This window comes from Hippopotamus amphibius, chromosome 1 (genome assembly GCF_030028045.1).
Source record: "Hippopotamus amphibius kiboko isolate mHipAmp2 chromosome 1, mHipAmp2.hap2, whole genome shotgun sequence".
Classification (NCBI taxonomy): domain Eukaryota; kingdom Metazoa; phylum Chordata; class Mammalia; order Artiodactyla; family Hippopotamidae; genus Hippopotamus; species Hippopotamus amphibius.
In genome coordinates, this window is record NC_080186.1 from 224,232,989 (window position 1) to 224,253,600 (window position 20,612).

The 20,612-nt window shown below is 34.3% G+C and overlaps 1 protein-coding gene across 4 annotated transcripts in view; it reads right to left on the reverse strand.

The window, feature by feature from the left end:
• TRAPPC13 (trafficking protein particle complex subunit 13) overlaps positions 1-20,612 on the reverse strand; it is a 41,312-nt gene that overhangs the window by 2,318 nt on the left and 18,382 nt on the right. For 2 of the 4 annotated variants that reach the window (XM_057742374.1, XM_057742364.1), the window contains exons 5-11: positions 12,581-12,708; positions 9,751-9,823; positions 8,674-8,718; positions 5,501-5,518; positions 3,452-3,585; positions 2,006-2,204; positions 835-935 (exon numbers count right to left, since the gene is read on the reverse strand). In XM_057742374.1, the coding sequence (XP_057598357.1) occupies positions 835-935; positions 2,006-2,204; positions 3,452-3,585; positions 5,501-5,518; positions 8,674-8,718; positions 9,751-9,823; positions 12,581-12,708 (698 nt within the window). The remainder of the gene's footprint in view (positions 1-834; positions 936-2,005; positions 2,205-3,451; positions 3,586-5,500; positions 5,519-8,673; positions 8,719-9,750; positions 9,824-12,580; positions 12,709-20,612) is intronic. The other 2 variants (XM_057742392.1, XM_057742383.1) reach the window with 1 other exon arrangement.

The following is a 20,612-nucleotide window of genomic DNA, read 5'->3' on the forward strand; positions in this document are numbered from 1 at the left end:
TAGATTATACTCTATTATCAAAGTCCTGTTTTCCAATCTGTGATTATCCCTTATATTAAATTCATAACCACTTTTTACTTTCTTGAGAGCTTGTTTGGAGGTTCTAGCAGGGGAGCGCAGCTACTCGTATACCCTTGACCGAAGAACGGTCCTCCTCTATCGGGGAAGGTCGTCCTCTTCTACCGAGCGCGCAGCTTCAGGAGGGACGCACATGGAGCGGTGAGGGAGGAAGGGGACACCCGCCTAGCCAGCCAGATCAGCTGAATCAACCCTGGCGATCAATGGGGTGACAGATGTCGCAGCCAGATCGCCCTCACATCCCACTTTTTACTTTCTTAATACTAAATATACATCTCAGGTATAAGTATGGCTCAGAAAAATCTATCTTATTACAGTAAATCTATAATGTATTATTCCATAAGAACCTACTAGTTCATGTTTTAGTAATCTGAAGTGTGAAGGAAGTGTAAACAAGGAAAAGAACAGGGACTCTGAAGTCAGATATACCCAGATTCTGATTCCATCTTTTCTAGCTCTCTGAGGCTGAATAAGCCACAACCTCTGAGCTGGCTCTCTCTTTCAAAGAATGTGAATATTTAATACCTACCTCATAGGTACAGAAACAAACTACAAAAAAGCCTAATAATGTCGGACCTCTAAAATATGTAATATACAGCTACCAGATGAAGAACTTTACAGTATTCAATGTCAACATCAGAGAAGACTATATGGCAAGAGGAAACTTACAAGGAGATAGCATATTTAAAAGATTTAAAAACTCTCTCTTAGATAGGTGAGGAAGAAAGGACATTCATCCACAAATACTGGCATTACCTGCAGTTTGTTATTTTACAAGTAATATGAAAAGGTTCTTCTAGGTTTACGGTATCTGGGATTGCCTCCAAAGACAACCTAACATCTCCATAACCTGGAGCCTAAGAGAGAAAGCAATACAGTTAACATAGATCTATTACAAAACCTTTCCATTTTAATGAGGGTACCACAGTCATTCTACTGTTCTTCATTCTAACTTCTTTTGCTGCTACTATCTGCAGAATATTACTATAGATCCTGACTGTTTTTGTTATAATTATGAATCTCATAGGTAAATAGTAAAGAAATTTCAGGGGGTCTGATCTCAAAGGGATGCTTTCCAAAGATACTGTGGCTTATACATACATAACTCTACATAGGTAAGGTTCCTGCCTGAACAGGAAAAGGAAGATCACTGAAATGATCCAAGAAGAAAATCACGTCTGTTCACAAGACACAATGGCAGAGACAGACAACAGAATCAACATGCCATAGCAGGACGATAGCTAATGGCTATATTTAAAAATGGGCCCAGTGATAATCTCTCTCTCCCTTTCTCTCTCTTTTTTTTCCAATTTTTACCTCAAACAGTAAAAGAAAAGTAAAATTTAGAATATATCTTAGTAGGTAATATTCAGTATAAACAGAGGATTCTGTAGCATATTCTCACTTGCACAAGAAAAAGAAAGCTGGTAGCTATCTATACTCTCGGAGTAGAAATTTGGTAAAATATCCAACCAATGTTTACAAGATAATTTGACTGGGACTCACCTGAGTTTCAGATGACCCACATTTTAAATATCTTTTAAAAAGGTATGAACTGAGTAAGTAATGTAGTGTAAGTCCAAGAGTTTCAAGACATTGCAAAAAAAAAAAGAAAACTTTAATATAGTGGAAGTCAGATAACGGTGAGCATGAATTACCATAGGACGGAACAACTGATATGCACTTATTTTAACTTGGTAAAGGAAAAAACCATGTATGATGGATAAATTAACATTTGAACATTTCCCATTCATATCAATACCAATTTTCTACCTAGATACCAGTGCAATTATTAGTCTTTTATTCTCTAGTAATATTAATGCCTTTTATAGTGCTCTGATTTTTAGTGACAGACCTAGAAAAATTTAAGTTATTCTATCTGCCCCACATACACCAAAACCCCCATCAGTTATTTTTCTAGACTCACCATTCTTTGAAGCTGGCTGGTCTGTAATCTTCCCCTTTCACCTAGATTTGTTTTCCATACTATATCCAATTTTCCAATTACTGTTACTCCCTTAATGATGCCTGCTTTTTCTGCAAACTCCTTCTTGGGTTTTAGGCAGTACAAGTACTGGCGTGTATCCATTGGCTGCAAATATGTTCTTGACCCAAATGTAGTTACACTGAGGGGTGGAGATAGAGATGGAAAAAAAAAAAAATTCTCTAGAACCTTTCAGAAGAAAAACCATAGCTGTGATTGTTCCTTTGGACAGGAACTGAAAGATTTACCATCCAAACTACAATACAACAGATCAGTGGTTTCAACACAAATGAAAAGGACTTGTACTGAGAAGTCTTATTTTTTCAATTGATATGGAAAATCTTGAGATTCTTTATAATAGAATGCAATATATTACCTAAAGTATTGGATATACATCAATTAACTGAAAAAAAGCAATAGAAATCAGAAACTTAAGTATCCTGTCTCTTTTCTCTAAAATTATGAAAGAAAATAGTACAGAATAAAAAGAAACACACCAGTCTCAACTAAGTAACCATTTTCAAAATGAATTAAAAGATCGGGAAAAGAGTGGAAAATTATTGTTTTCCTCTGTGGGGGTATGAGAAGCTATGAACTTTACTGTAACCACCATAATAAAAGTAAATTTTTCAATCTTGATTAATAAGATCAGGTACTTTCTCCAGCTATTACTTTCTTATCCATATTAATGTCAACCCCACATTTATCCTTTTTTTCTAAATCACCTATAAAGATGTGTATTTCATTTTCATAAAAAATTAAATCTATTCCTATGCTCACACCTTCTGATGTTGAGAGAATACTTGTTAAAACTCACTGCTCAATCTTATCCTTTCTAACTTCTCCATCATTCCTTCCCTTGCCTCAGTTTTATCGTTTGCAGGATAAGGATGAAATGTTCCATATTTATCTCACTGAACTGTTATGCAAATTAAAAAGAATAAGTGCTTCCAATACAAATGGCTAGGATCTTATTTTTATGTGAAGGGAGGGCTGAATAGGTGGACCACAGGAGATTTTTAGGACAGTGAAACTATTTTATATAATACAGTCATGATGGCTGCATGTCATTATATTTGCCAAAATCGACAGAATGCACAACACAGAGTGAACCCTAATGTAAACTATGGACTCAAGTTAATAATAAGTATCAATATTAGTTCACTGGTTGTAAAAAATGTGCCACATTAAAAAACAAGATGTAAATAATAGGGGAGGAGGGCATGTGGGAATGCTGTGCTTTCTGGTCAATTTTTCTGTGAATTTAAAACTTCTCTAATGAAATAAAGTCTATTCATTAAAAAAAATTATAAACCACCCAAGAGTAACAATGTTAAAAAAGTTCATGTCTTTCAAAACAAAAACAAACACTTCATAATTCATAATTACCATTCTCCAGCTTGGTTGACTGAATTTAATTCTGCTACATTGTACATTATAGATGGCTCCAATGAAACTTTCTCCATAAACATGGGTGAGGTTGTAATATTCTGAATCTGGGCTTCAAGAAATACTTCATCAGTCTGAAATGATGAAAAAAAAAAAAATCCACCAAAGTATGATGGTGTTTAAAAGTATTTACCTCAACAACATCTGATTTATATGAAGAAAAAATATTAACCACAAATGTGATTAGTTCATGCCTGCAAATCAAAGTTATCATAATTAATGCAAGAAAAGAAATCTTTATCCTAACATAATTAACAGGGGCAAAGTCAAGTGTTAGTCAACTAAGTTGTCAAACAATGGATGGGGGATAACTATATTTTTGTATAGACATCCAAAAATGTTTAACTGGAATTTCATTTACCTATATCCTACATTTTCTGGTAAGTCATTAAAATGTGAAAATGCAATTTAATATAATGAAAATACCTGTGCATCTATCATTCTGGAGATGTGTTAAGATAATTAGGTCTTTGTTATAATATTCCAGCATAATATATTAACTTCAATTTCCATATGACTTCAATTTAGATAGTATACAAATAACCTATTTTATAATCTTATAAGAATTTAACTTTCAAATTAAAGCATTTTTCTTTAGTGGTTATTAGTGATTTCTTGTTTCATTGAAAATGTATATTTAGAGCAAAAAAATATGTGAATTAGACTTGAAATCTTTGAGTTTTTAAGTCAAACAAAAGGTATTTTGTAGTCTTAGTGACTTAGTGAAAACTGGTGCTATACAGCAGTATTTCAGTCAATGGGTAACTTACATATGTCCTTTTACACAATTTAAAAAATTCCTTAATTACTTAAGCTAAACATTCTTTTAATGCTATTTGGTTATTTTGGGGCATATATATTGAAGGATAACAGACAACTTGGCTCATTTTTTATATAAACCTATATATAAAATGGTATACTAAGGATATTTTAGAATTACTTTATTCATAAGTTTCATAGTAATATAGATATACAGAAATAAAACAAAATAAACTATGATCAAAAAATGTTGGCACTTATGAGCTTTTTTAACACTAAATCCAGGAAAGTGGAAATCATTTGCAAAAATATAATAATGAAGTTATAATTTAATGCATTGTTATCTAAAACAGAACATATTCTTTAGTCCTTGGCACATGTGCACTAATGAAAATAGAAATATGATTTATCAGTTTAAAAGAATGTACACATTCAAAGGCATTATTCTGTTACTTTTTCTCAAAAAAAAAAAAGGGTAAATATATCCCATCAATCCATTGCTTTAAAAAAAATAACCACAGACCCACATTTCAAATTTAAAAATGCAATTTCTGCATAAATTTAGAAGAGCTTAGATAAAATGAAAGAAAAACAAGCTGCATAATGGAAAATTAAGTTAGTTTGAACAGTTAGCATGAAATAACTTGACATTTAAAAAATTAAGATAAGAATTCAGTACTAAGGCAATTAATGTTTTTATTGTGTATATAATGTGTTACAAGCAAATGCTGCTTATATTAAATAGAAACTTGAAAACATGATTTTAGCCAACTTGGGAAAATTTAATTTTCTTTTGTTTACTGTCATCCAAGGGCCATCTTTACCTGACCCAGACTTAACACTAAAACTACTGTGCATTTGAAGATGAATTTCAACTACACAATTTATTCAAAGAATTGAAGTATAGTAGGATATTTTATATTAAGATGTTGAAAATCCCGAGGCTGTTTTAAACAAATATGCCTCTTTTAACAAATACCTACAGGAAACACACTAGAAATAAGAATATAATGGTTTCAATATGATTTAATCTTTGATGTATTTTTTCCCATAAAATAAGATAATCAATATAATATAAAAAGTACAAATTATATACATATTTTTGAAGTCACATAAGTATATTCACAACTAACTTTGTTTTTCCACTATGTTTTGTAAAGAGTGATTAATTAGGCAGAGTCAAAAAGTGGTAAGAAAAGCATATAAATTTATAATAAAAAATCAAATTACCACAGAACTGAGGTCACTCTAATGGAAAAATAAAAAAGAAAAATTAGAAAAATCAGATTAAATGTTAAAGAAAAAGAATAACTAACTTTTAAATAAAATGCATTTCTGCATTTTTTTAATTTACTAAACAAGACAGCATTAGTGAAATAAGGAAGTAAACAGAAAGTAACACAAAGAAATATGACAAATCATTCTTCTAAAAAGGTGAAACTGCTAGGGTTAAATGCATAGAGAAGAACACTAAAGGTGAATACTTAAACAGGAGCAAATATTCAAGGGCATATCTTGGGGGAGAGAGGTATATTCCATGCCTTTCTAGTTCTATAAATTCTTTGCCCGCTTTGTCATTCTTCATAGATTACTTAGGATGGGTACATACTATCTGCCACATTTAGAACAGATATACACTGTATGGCTTCTCCTAAATTTATTTAATAACAGAATCATTTTTTCAAGGAGCATCTGGGTAGAGTTTCAATGATCACACTTCAGGGAATGCTGGGCTAGACCACTTCAGACAATTAAGAGTTAACAGATTTCATAGTTAGTCTTTTTTTCACATATATATTGCTAAAGCTACTTATTTACCAAGGGCCATCTCAAATGTCAGCTCTTTCATCAAACACATAGCTGGAAATCATTTTTCACCTCTGTGTTCCCACAGTATAAGCATACTTCATGATCGGGGTGGTGGGGATGCTTACTTACATTGTATTTCTGTCACGTCAATCTCCTCCACCAGATCTAAGTACCATGAGGACTGGGAAGATGTTCAGTTTATATCTGTTTTTCTTCAATACCTGGCATGGAGCTCTGTACCCAGCAGGTGACCAAAGGTTTGAAGGCTAGCTTCTAATGTCACCAATTTTTTTTTTTAAACACGGCTTTCTTATTTTAGACAACTACAACAAAATTTCTCACAAAACTTGTTTTCCTTTAGGTGATTCACGTAGTGTTAAAATTTTTAGAAGCAGCAGAAAAAACATGTTTGAGACAAATGTGGGGCTAATAACAGTTGTCATGTAAGCACTATGGCATGGTGTAATAAACATAAACTACTGATATTAGTGTGGTTAACTAACTCTTACAATTTACCTGAATTTCCTAGTTGGGGTGCATAGAAGCTGCTTCATGTTACAGGCAGAACAGTATTTGTTTGCCTAATAGGTAATAGCAAATATCTTAGACCCTAAATGCTATTTGTTCACTCCTCATTTTTAAAGAAATGTCTATTTTCAAAAGTTCATAATTTTACTAAAATTTTTTAGCTGAAGTTTGTTGGCAAAGTGTAAAGATTGCCTATATTTAATGTTAACTGAAAAAGCAAACAAAACTGTTACTATGATTATAAAAACAGAATATTATACGTAAATGAGTAAAGACTGAAAGAGAAATATAGGTTAATGAAGAACCAATTACTTTTTGGTGTGGTGGACTTGTGGGCTTTTTCCTTTCTTTTTGGGGAGTGTGTTACTTTCATGTTATTTATGGAATAACTAACAATTTAAAAAACAATTTGCAACTCACTCTGAATACTGATGTGATAAAACTACTTGACAAGTATCTTAATGTACCACCATATTTCAACAAAGAAAACCTAAAATAGTTTAATATGTGCCTTCCTAGGAGCCAATTATAGGAAAAAAGAACCACCTACAGCCCTATTTGTTTTTAATTTTCCAATATATCTACTCTAATAGAAGAGTTACCAATCTCCCCTCATACTATGAATGAAATCTTTCCCAAGCAATATGATAAACTGACTATTTAAAATCCACCAAGCTGGAGAGCTATACTATAATTAATCAATGGTACATTATTAATAACAAAAAAAGGTAGAATATGTAGCATCCCAACTTTCCTATGGCCCCAAAAGAAATGTCAACCTTTAAACATCTAGTAATCTCCTTGATGAGACTGTATCCTCCCATCAAATACGTATACTCTTCACTAGGTACTCAAGGTTCCACTTATATTTGCAACTCTGCTTGGAATGCCTTCACTGCTCTGACACTTCGACGTTTCCAACACCTACTCCTTCTAGACTCCGATGTAGCTCTCCTCCTTTTCCATGAAGCTGCTTTAGACTACTCCAAAATCTCATTCCCAGAGTTCCTGTGGCACATCTTTTTGCATTGTTCTCCTTAGTCCCACTGCACGCTATACCAGTTACTTTTGTTATTTTATGCACTCTTTTCTTTTCTCCTAATAGATTTTTACTTTAAGGTTAGGGTCCTTATCTTAGATGTCTTAGTATGCCCAGTTGTAGTACAAATTTTATAGTGAGTAAAAACTCAGAGGCTGATGGTAAAAATATATTTCAAACCTGACATGTGACTACAAATTTCTGATCACCTGGTTCTGGAGTAACAGACATAATTTTCATTTTAAAATACTGTATTTGAATATCTTTGAGTTTATCACTGTGATCTGAAACACATGATTATTTTGGGGGGGGGGGGGAGGTGGTAAGAGGCCCATTAGGAAATCTGCTTTTTCTGGAGCTCTAGATACCAGGATAAAATAGATTTTTGTAAAAGAAATCCCAAGCAATAAAACCTTTACCTTATGGCAAATTCTATTTTATCTCTTTTGTTAGGATAGAAGATAATCTTCTATTCTAAAAGTTACTTCTATGTTTTTGCCAAATTTGTTTCTCCCAAGGAGAATTTCAAACCATTTACTAAACTCAGGAACCTAACTCTGGCTGGCACACTGACTTCCCAGGACAAAGAATTTAATGCAGTGAGCTCTACTTAATATTTCTATGTGAATATTAAATCTTTTTTGCAGGGTAAGATCTACTACTTCAATTTTTGCAACATCACAACCACATTTATAATATTTAACAGACTGCTAATGTTTTTCAGACAGTAACAACAACTATTAAATGGAAGCATAGGTCAATCATTTAATGAAAGAGGGTGAGCCTCACCAAATTAACAAGAATAAAAATCAAGGCATGTTGATTCCATATAAGTTGAAAACAGCAGATTAAAAGAGATCTGCAGTGAAATTATTCCCTTTCGATTAAACTTTATGCTCATTTATCAAAAGTAATTCAGTCATATCAGCAATTTACTCTGATATAAAAAAAATGTAATACATGAGAATTTTAGTCAAATAAGATCTTAATGTTGTACTTGAAATCCCATTAAGTGCTCAATACTTACTTCTGCGCTGTAAAATTTGGTTTTCACATCCAAAGGTTTGAGAACCTAGGTGAATAAAGGATATCAATCAAAGGAGATTATTATCATTTGACCATTTATTTTGTTTATTTCTTTTAAATCGTAGGGCTTACATTTGTCAAAGGCATTTTCTAATTTTAACTGTAATAGACTCTTCTAGTGGGTATGAAATACTCTTGTAAAAACAAAACAAACAAACAACAACAATTCCAAACGCCTTTTTAAAAAAGCTACCGTAATTTCTTGACTGGGTAATAGTTACATGAGTTATATGGATTTGTACTTCATAATATTTTATTAAACGGAACACAAATTTTTGTGTATTTTTCTCTACATATTTCACAAAGCATGTTTATCAAAATAAGCAAGCAAACTTTTTATTTTCTTTTAAAAGGCATGCAAAATCTTAGGTAGATGAGTGGTAACAAATGTAACAGCAACAAAGCAATAGCAAAAGTTTTCTTCCTACTGATAGTACCTTTTCTTCCACTTACAGAGGAATGAAAACTATATACAGTATCATATCTAGGTCTACATAACTGTATATGATCATCTCATTTCCCTATCCACACACATCCATGCATTAAAATAGCGGTTTTTAACTATTTTTGATTATGGACTTCGAAAATCGTGTATAAATAAAAAATTCGAACTACAATTTCAGTGACTCATGAAGTCTCTGAAGGAAACTTAGTCCACTTAGCCCAAGTCAATAATCTCTCATTTAAATATGTCTTTAGAAATGTGATATTATTTACACTTACTTTGTCTGGACTTTACACTCATTTTATCCATCTTCTAGATTCTTTTGTGTTTGTCAAGGCATGAAAACAGAACAATTTTTTTTTTTTTGGATAGAAGCATTACAATGCCAATGATAATTTCTCTGCTTTTATTTAACTTACTTTAGTCTGACTTTAGATGCCAGCAATATGACAAATCCAAAAATATTAAGCTATCTGATTTATCTGGAGTCTGTTTTTACTGCAGATAAACAGAAATAATTTCCTAGGGGGAAAAGGACATCTAAACACTATTTATCACTATCACATTCAATACCTGAAATTTGAAGAATTTTCTAAAATACATTTTTTCTCCACCCTGAGTTGTGTAACTCACTGCACACACCAAGCTGAAACAGAAAGATGTCTTAATGATTCTGAATCATTTTCAATTTTGTTTTTTAATAGTTAATCTACTACACTTCAATTCTACCAACAAATTTCGAAAATATTTATACTGATGATGTGAAAGTGTAGCCAAAATGAGCCTAGAGCAGGAAAAAAAAGTTCTAGTAGATATGGATATAATTCCATGAAAAAGAAAGCTCTGATTAGTAAAATAAGTTAAACAATTTTTAGAGCAGGAAGTCAGAAACTTTTTCTCAAAAAGTGAAGCATAGGCCAAAATAAATCTCAGGATAACTAAATAGTTGAATGTAAAAAATAAGTTCATATAAACTGGAAGAAAGTACAAATTTTGAAAAAATTCCATGGTGGGGAAAGACTTTTTAATATAAATGCAGTGGGAAGGAAAAGGTTTCCACAAATTATAAAGTTGGATAAATCAAAAACACTGAAAGAAAATTGTAAAAAGGATGACAAATTGGGATAAAATGCTTCTAACAATATGAAGAGAAATTCTTGTAAGCAAAACATTAATATCTCATTCAAAACAGAAGAAAAGGATATACACATAAATTGTACTATCATAACTGACTAACAAAAATGTGAAAATGTTCAGCCTCACAAGTAGTCAAAGAAACAAATTAAAATAATGAGATAAGATTTTTCCTTATCTTAGGATTTGGCAAAATTTCTTTCCAAGAAATATCAGGGTTGGTGAGAGTTTAAAGAAATTGACTCTCTTTATACTGCTAGTGGTTGTGAGAAATTCAAAAAGCAATCCTTCAGGAAAGGAGTCTTAAAAATGCTTATATGCTCCTATAGTAAACCCACTTCAAGCAATTTATCATAGAAAATATTAAGGTGTTCACCACTGCATTATTTATAACAGTGAAAGACTGGAAATAATCTGAAGTCCAACATTAGGGTAAACAAATTACAAAACATAGTCCAAGCGTGTAAGATAAAGCCATTTTAAAACAGAATGTTTTCAAAGAATACTGACTCAAGTGGGAAAATGTTCACATTGTATGAAAAAAGATAAAACCATGGGTAATATGGCCAAAATTGTATAAAATATTATTTAATTTATTTATACACATCTGTTTTATATATATATATACATGCACATAAAAGATTGAAATATACCAATATTTTAACAGTGGTTATATTAGGTGGTGACATTATAGGTAATTTAATTTCTCTTTTATATTTGTACCTAGTAGTAAACTAGGTGCTAGGGCTTTACAGTTGATCAAAACTCAATACCTGCTCTCTAAGTGCTCACAGTTGGAAGCAGTGTAGCAAGGTATACGTTCTGAAGCTAGACTTAGATTTGAGTTCTATGCCGTTATTTGCCAGCTATTAAATTCTACAAGTCTCATTTTCTGTAAAATGGGGATTTTACACATTTAATATTTCAATAAAATCAATTTCAACAAATATTGACCATTGTTCTCTGCTAAATCCTGGGGATGCAGCTGACTTTGTGGTACTGATACTTTAATGGGAACGGCAGGCACTCAGTAATTTCAAGCACAGAAGACGTAGGAAAAAATAAGTTGTAGATGCTACAAAATATACAAGAAGGGGGATTTTATCTAGTCTAGGAGGTCAAAAAAACCTCTTTGAGAAAGTCATGCTGAATCTTAGATATGAAGAAGTAGAAGTAAATTAAACAAAATGACACAAGCCTTCCTTTGTAAGGGAAGAACACATTTCAAATCATGGAGGAATTGAACTCAGAGGTAAAAGAAGTCCAATATGACTGTAGTGTAGAGAGGCAGGGAAGTATGATGAAAGGTGAGAACTAGAGTACATAGCTCATAAGGATTAGTTGTGGAGAGCTCTGCAAAACCTATTCAGTTAAAATTTCCAAAGGGTAGTGGGAGATCACTAAAGTGTTAAGTGACTTTTTCAAGATCACATAATTAAATAAATAATCAAGCTGAAATTTGACCTCAGAAAATCTGACTCCAGAGCTGATACCAAACACAGAATATATATTAAAGAGTGCCTACAACAGAACTTTTCACCAAAATGAATTAAATAAGATAATATTATATATTTTTATTTAAGACAAAGAAGGGAAGCAAAATGGTGATGTAAGTGGAGATGAAGAGAGCTACTGAGAGATACTTAACAAGAACTAATAGGACTCTGAGAATCAACTGGATGTGGGGGTGGAAAGGCAGATAGAGAAGTCTAAAATTATTTTAGATGGCTGAAATGTTCACATTTGCCTCAAAAAAAAAAAAAACAGAGCATTCATATTCAAATACATACACAGGTTAGGAATACAGAATTTGAGATTACTTTTTTCCCTCACACCTTTACTTTGGTTCTCTTCTTTTGAAATCTCAGGGTACAGTGTATTTATACAGCTAAATACAGAACTGAAAAATTGTGAATTTAAAAATAAATGTTACTAACATCAGTTGTTAGCATTTCTAAAGAATAAATGTACTTTTAGTGTGCTACCTGGGTTTTAAAGGTTTTCATGGATTTTTATTTTTAGATGAGATTGTAGATGCAAAAATGAACCTAGAGATAAATGAAGACAAATTAAGATTTTTTTTCCTTTCAAAATGAACATTTTGCTTAAAGTTTGTTTCTGGCAAGCATGTAAACATGGTACATAAAATTTCTTCTGAAGTAGGTTCCTGAGGTTAATAATAAGTGGAATAAGTGGAAATAAAGCAAAAATTTCAAATAAAGGCATATATAAGTAAAAGCCTCTGAGATCTAGTAAAATTAATTCTTACATGTGTGTTCCAATCTCCTTTACTTCATGGTGTATGACATCATCAATACAACAATCGGGTTTAAGTTCACCCACTGCAGCATTGGAGGCTGAAAGATTTAAACGCTGAGAACTTGTCTGAAGATCAGCCTTGAAAGAGATAATAAAATCCAAATGAGACTGGTTACCTACAGGGTGTGGATAAGTATGGATGGAAAGAATAGGGGAACAGCAACAAGGAAGTAGGGATGAAGGGGGAGCAATACTTCTCTGTGCACATCTTTTTGTATAGTTCTGATGTTTAGAACCAGGGTAATGGTTTACACACACACACATACACACACACACACACACACACACACACACACACACTGAGAAATAAATATTGATAAAATCAGCCCTGAAGTTGGGGAAATCCAAAATGAAATACAAACAGTACCAAATGAATCTAAGTGTATTACCAATGAACACAACCACGCTGGGAGGAGGAAAGGGGAAAAAAGAACTAACAAGTTTGGCTAAAAACAGAAAGAATGGCACACAAATATTTTACTCTAGCTAGCTAGCACATTTGCTGTTTTGCAGGCGTATGGATTAGCAATTCTGCAATTTCTGTAAGTATACTAGGACTAAACAAACAAATATATATATGATGGATAACAAGAGACAAGTTTCTTACCTTTGGAGAAAAAAAGGTACAAATAAGGAAAGGGAGAAGACTGCAAGGAGACTTTTGGTGCTGGACTGGAATTTGGGGCATCAGTATGAACACACAGTTTTGAGACATAGAAGATGGATATTACAGAAACATATATAGTAGTGTACACATGTGTTAGTATATAACACCAAAAGGTAAAAGGTAAATAATCATTCAAAACCATATCAGATGTCAGAGACCAGCTGATTTGTAGAACTAGAGATCAGCATTAAAGTCATCAACTGAGAAAGGACCACTTTCTCTAAAGTAGCACCCTGCCCCAACTAATTTACTTTCTTTTATATTCCTCCCTTTACTCCTTTTCAACATTGATTATTTCCTCTAATTCTCTTAAATGGCATCCTCCCTTAATCTCAGTTACCTTCTATCACATTCAACTTTAACGTCCTTTGTAACATTTATTATGATCTATAAATACCTTATTTATGACTTTACCTGCTTCATTCTGTCTCCCCTACCAAAGATGTTAAGGTCTACTGAGGCAGAAACCTCTTGTCTTCTCTTGTTCACCACTATAACACGGTGCCTGGCACACAGTAGGCAATTAATAAATGTTTGTTGCATACTGAATGAAGTTATGATAAAACTTCAAGGCAAATGTCAAGAAAAATTCAGAGACAGCAAAGATCACATTAAGTCATGGGGATGAGGGGAGGTTTTGTCCATAAGAAAAAAAATTTTTTTAATCAGTGCACAGGTTTTCTGCAATTAATTTTTTTTAATCTTTATTGGAGTATAATTGCTTTACAATGTTGTGTTAATTTCTGCTGCACAACAAAGTGAATCAACTGTATGTATATATATATCCCCATATCTCCTTCCCCTTGAGCCTGCCTCACACCCTCCCTATCCCACCCCTCTAGGTCATCACAAATCATTGAGTGGACCTCCCTGTGCTATGTGGCAGCTTCCCACTAGCTATCTATTTTACATTTGGTAGTGCATATATGTCAATGCTACTCTCTCACTTTGTCCCATCCTCCCATCCTCACTGTGTCCTCAAGTCTGTTCTCTACGTGTGCATCTCTATTCCTGCCCTGCCACTAGGTTCATTGGTACCATTTTTCTAGATTCCATATATATGTTTTAGCATACAGTATTTGTTTTTCTGTTTCTAACTTACTTCACTCTGTATGACAGACTCTAGGTCCATCCACCTCACTATAAATAACTCAATTTTGTTCCTCTTTATGACTGAGTAATATTCCATTGTATATATGTGCCACATCTTCTTTATCCATTCATCTGTCGATGGACATTTAGGTTGCTTCCATGTGCTGGCTATTGTAAATAATGCTGCAAAGAACACTGTAGCACATGTATATTTTTTTAATTAAATAATTTGTTAATTATTGGCTGCATTGGGTCTTTGTTGCTGCGTGTGGGCTTTCTCTAGTTGTGGTAAGCAGGGGCTACTCTTTGTTGTGGTGTGTGGGGCTTCTCATTGTGGTGGCTTCTTGTGAAGCAGGGCTCTAGGCACGCGGGCTTCAGCAGTTGTGGCTTGTGGGGTCAGCAGTTGTGGCTCGAGGGCTCCAGAGCACAGGCTCAGCAGTTGTGGCACATGGCCCTAGCTGCTCTGTGGCACGTGGGATCTTCCCAGACCATGGAATCGTGTCCCCCTGCATTGGCAGGCAGATTCTTAACCACTGAGCCACCAGGGAAGTACCACATGTATCTTTCTGAATTATGGTTTTCTTGGGGTGTAGGCCCAGTAGTGGAATTGCTGGGTCATATGGTCGTTCTATTTTTAGTTTTTTAAGGAACCTCTATACTGTTCTTCATAGTGGCTGTAACAATTTACATTCCTACCAACAGTGTAAGAGGGTTCCCTTTTCTCCATACCCTCTCCAGCATTGATTGTTTCTAGATTTTTTGATAATGGCCATTCTGACCAGTGTGAGTTGATACCTCATTGCAGTTTTGATTTGCATTTCTCTAATGATGTTAAGCATCTTTTCATGTGTTTGTTGGAAATCTGTATGTCTTTGGAGAAATGTCTATTTAGGTCTTCCACCCATTTTTGGACTTTTTTTTTTTTTTTTTTTGATATTGAGCTGCATGAGCTGCTTCTATATTTTGGAGATTAGTCCTTTGTCAGTTCATTCTTTTGCAAATATTTTCTCCCATTCTGAGGGTTGTCTTTTCATTGTTTATGGTTTCCTTTGCTGTGCAAAAACTATTACGTTTCATTAGGTCCCATCTGTTTATTTTTGTTTTTATTTTCATTACTCTGGGAGGTGGGTCAAAAAGGATCTTGCCATGGTTTATGCCATAGAGTGTTCTGCCTATGTTTTCCCCTAGGAGTTTTATAGTGTCTACCCTTACATTTAGGTCTTTAATCCATTTTGAGTTTATTTTTGTGTATGGTGTTAGGAAGTGTTCTAATTTCATTCTTTTACATGTAGCTGTCCAATTTTCCCAGCACCACTTATTGAAGAGGCTGTCTTTTCTCCACTGTATGTTCTTGCCTTTTCTGTCATAAATTAGGTGACCATATGTGCACGGGTTTATCTCTGGGTTTTCTATCCTGTACCATTGACCTATATTTTTGTTTTTGTGCCAGTACCATACTGTCTTGATTATTATAGCTTTGTAGTATAGTTTGAAGTTGGGGAGCCTGATTCCTCTAGCTCCATTTTTCTTTCTCCAGATTGCTTTGGCTATTTGGGGTCTTTTGTGTTTTCATACAAATTGTAAAATTTTTTGTTCTAATTCTGTGAAGAATGCCATTGGTAATTTGATAAGGATTGCATTGAATCTGTAGATTATTTTGGGTAGTATAGTCATTTTCACAATATTGATTATTCCAATCCAAGAACATGGTATACTTCTCCATCTGTTTATGTCTCCAACTGTTTATGATTTCTTTCATCAGTGTTTTATAGTTTTCTGAGTACAAGTCTTTTGCCTCCTTAGGTAGGTTTACTCCTAGTTATTTTATTCTTTTTGTTGCGATGGTAAATGGGATTGTTTCCTTAATTTCTCTTTCTGATTTTTCATTGCTAGTGTATAGGAATGTAGGAGATTTCTGTGCATTAATTTTGTATCCTCTGCAGTAAATCCTAACCTAACGTTCCTAATGCAGGCACTTTGAAGTGGGATATTTATTGGTGCTGTCTCCTTTGTTATTATATGCAGTTATCAAACAGTAGTAGCTCACACTTATTGGGCACCTACCATGTGCAAGGCCCTGTTCTAAGCACATTACTCATTTAATGCCCACAATCCTGAAGTAGGTAGTTATACTATCCTTATTTTACAGACAAACCAAGGCAAAGAGAAGGAGCAACTCCCCTTAGGTTATACAACTAATAAGTAATGAAGCTGAAATTCAGAATTCTTTAACAAACATTTTAGAAATTAGAGAAGAGGGGGAAAAGAAACAGTCAAATCCATAGGCTTTCTGTTCAATGTGTTTTCCTATGTATCATTTTTTAAGCATTAATTATAACTACAGTATTATTATATATGGCTGAACACTTTTATTTTTCTTTTCATATTATAAATACTGCTGCACTTAACATTTATTTCCTAATTACATACAAGGGCTTTTCCAGGAGCTGGAGTAACACCAGTGAACAAAATCCCTGCCCCTAGGGAATTTAAATATTTGGGGAAAATAATAGAGTAAAGGAGGAATGGAGGGCTGGCTTGGGGTAGAGGAATACAATTTAAATTATAGGGTTAGCTTCATGCTGCAAATTGGTTTTTGGATGAGCAGGATTTAAAAAGGGAGAGAGGAAAGAAGAAATGGAGAATCATTTCAAGTAAGTTAAAAACAACTAAGCACCGTAAGTACAAAAGCTAAAGATCAAGAAAGAATCAAGGAAAAGTTTGGTATAACTAAGGAATTCATGTTAAAAACTAAGAAAAAAGTACTTTAAAACATCTAAAATAAGCTTCAAGAGAACAGAGGCCTTGTCTCTTTTGTTTCCTGCTATAACCCCAGTACCTAGAATTGTGTCTGGAACATATACTTGTTGAATGAATGAGCAAATGCCTATCATACACCATTGGTTCTCAAAGTTTGGTTCCCAGATTAACAGAATCAGCATCACCTGAGAACATGTTAGAAATGAAAATTCTGGGAATTCCCTGGTGGTTCAGTGGTTAGGACTTTGTGCTTCCACTGCCAGTGGCCTGGGTTTGACCCTTGTTTGTGAACTAAGATCCCACAAGCCTCATGGTGCGGCCAAAAAAGAAAAAAAGGAAATTCTTGGACACCATTTCAGATTGAATAAATCAGAAACACAAGAGGTGCGGCTCAGCAATCAGTGTTTTCAAAAGTCCTCCAGATGACTGTAATACCTTCTAAAGTTTAAGAACCAATGGTACAGGAGAAGAAACATGGCGCCGAAGCAGCAGGACATGGAATGCACCCCTCTCCACAGATGCATCAGGAATACAACAAAAGACACAATAATTCCCACAGAGAACCAGCTGAACACCAGCCAACAACCTCGGACACCAGAAAGGACTGCAAAGATCCTGACATAACTGGAACAAGCAACCTCTGAGGTCTGAACTACTCAATCAGAAGTCAAGTAGGAGGCTCTGGGGAGGGAGCACTGAATCCAGGATGCTAGATCCCTAGGGAGTCCTCAGACACAGAGAAGATTAACGCAGAGAACTCTCAAGGAGCCCTGTAACAGAGTCTAAGACCCAGCTTCATCCGACTGTCTGCAACTGCCAGTGCTGGGCAACTCACACCAAACTACAAACAAGAAAGGAACACAAACCCATCCATCAGCACACAGACTACCTAAAGCCATATTAACCTCACAGATACCCTAAAACATACCACCTGACACGGTCCTGCTCATCAGAGAGAAAAGACACAGAGCCACACACCAGAAAGCAGACACCAGACCCCCCCACCAGGAAGTCTACTCAAGACACTAGACAAACCCCACCACAGGGGGCAGAGGGCAGAAACAAGAGGAATTACTACTAGGCAGCATAGGGAAAGGAGACAGCAAATCCTATAAATTAGACAAAATGAGAAAACAAAGAAACACCTTGCAGGCAAAGGAGCAGGAAAAAAACCCACAAGACCAAATAAATGAAGAGGAAATAGGAAAATTGCCTGAAAAAGAATTCAGTCATGAAAGTAAAGATGATCCAAAATCTTGATAACAAAATACAGAAAATACAAGAAACAGTTAATGAGGACTCAGAAGAACTAAAGAGCAAACAAACAGTAATGGACAACAAAATAACCGATATTAAAAATACTCTAGATGGTATAAACAGCAGAATAACTGAGGCAGAAGAACGAATAAGTAAGTTGGAAGATAGAATGGGGGAAATAACTGCCACAGAGCAGGAAAGAGAAAAAAGAATAAAAAGAATGAAAGACAGTCTCAGAGACCTTGGTGACAACATTAAGCACATCAACATTTGAATCACAGGCATCACAGAAGAAGAAGAGAAAAAAAGAAAGGGACTGAAAAAATATTTGAAGAGGTTATAGTGGAAAACTTCCCCAACATGGGAAAGGAAATAATTAATCAAGTCCAAGAAGTGCACAGAGTCCCATACAGAATAAACCCAAGGAGAAATACACCAAGGCACATATTAATCAAACTAACGACAATTAAACACAAAGAAAAAATATTAACAGCAGCAAGAGAAAAGCAACAAATAACATATAAGGGAAAACCCATAAGGATAACAGCTGATCTTTCTGCAGCAACTCTGCAGGCCCGAAGAGAATGGCAGGTTATACTGAAAGTCTTGAAAGAGAAAAACCTACAGCCAAGAATACTCTACCCAGCAAGAATCTCATTCAGATTCGACAGAGAAATCAAAAGCTTTACAGACAAGCAGAAGTTAAGAGAATTCAGCACCACCAAACCAGCCTTACAACAATTGCTAAAGGAAATGTTCTACGTAGGAAACACAAGAGAAGGAAAAGATCTACAAAAACAAACCCAAAACAATTAAGAAAATGGTACTAGGAACACACAAGTCAATAATCACCTTAAATATAAATGAATTAAATGCTCCAACCAAAAGACACAGACTGGCTGAAGGGATACAAAAACAAGACCCTTCTATATGCTGCCTACAAGAAACCCACTTCAGACCAAGGTATATGTAGAGACTGAAAGTAAAGGGATGGAAAAAGATTCCATGCAAATGGAAGTCAAAAGAAAGCTGGAGTAGCAATACTCATATCAGACACATTAGACTTTAAAGTAAAGACTATCACAAGAGACAAGGAAAGACACTACATAATGATCAAGGGATCAATCCAAGAAGAACATATAACAATTGTAAATATCTATGCACCCAACATAGGAGCACCTCAATACATAAGGCAAATGCTAACAGCCATAAAAGCAGAAATCAACAGTAACACAATAATAGTAGGAGACTTTAACACCCCACTTACATCAATGGACAGATCATCCAAACAGAAAATAAATAGGGACACACAAGCTTTAAATGACACATTAGACCATCTCGACCTAATTGATATTTATAGGACATTCCATCCAAAAACGCCAGAATACACTCTCTTCTCAAGTGCACATGGAACATTTTGCAGGACTGATCACATCTTGGGTCACAAATCAAGCCTCGGTAAATTCAAGAAAACTGAAATCATATCAAGCATCTTCTCTGACCACAACGCCATGAGACTAGATATCAATTACAGGAAAAAAACTGTAAAAAATACAAACACATGGAGGCTAAACAATATGTTATTAAACAACCAAGAAATCACTAAAGAAATCAAAGCGGAAATCAAAAAATATCTAGAAACAAATGACAATGAAAACACAACAACCCAAAACCTATGGGATGCAGCAAAAGCAGTTCTAAGAGGGAAGTTTATAGCAATATGGTCCAACCTCAAGAAACAAGACAAAAATATCAAATAAACAACCTAACCTTACACCTAAAACAATTAGAGAAAGAAGAACAAAGAAACCCCAAAGTGAGCAGAAGGAAAGAAATCATAAAGATCAGAGCAGAAATAAATGAAAAAGAAAGGAAGGAAACAATAGCAAAGATCAATGAAACTAAAAGCTGGTTCTTTGAGAAGATAAACAAAATTGATAAACCATTAGCCAGACTCATCAGGAAAAAAAGGGAGAAGACGCAGATCAACAGAATTAGAAATGAAAAAGGAGAAGTAACAATGGACACCACAGAAATACAAAAAATCATGAGAGACTACTACAAGCAACTATATGCCAATCAATTGGATAACCTGGAAGAAAAGGATAAATTCTTAGAAAAATACAATCTTCCAAGACTGAACCAGGGAGAAATAGAAACCATGAACAGACCAATCACAAGTACGGACACTGAGGCTGTGATTAAA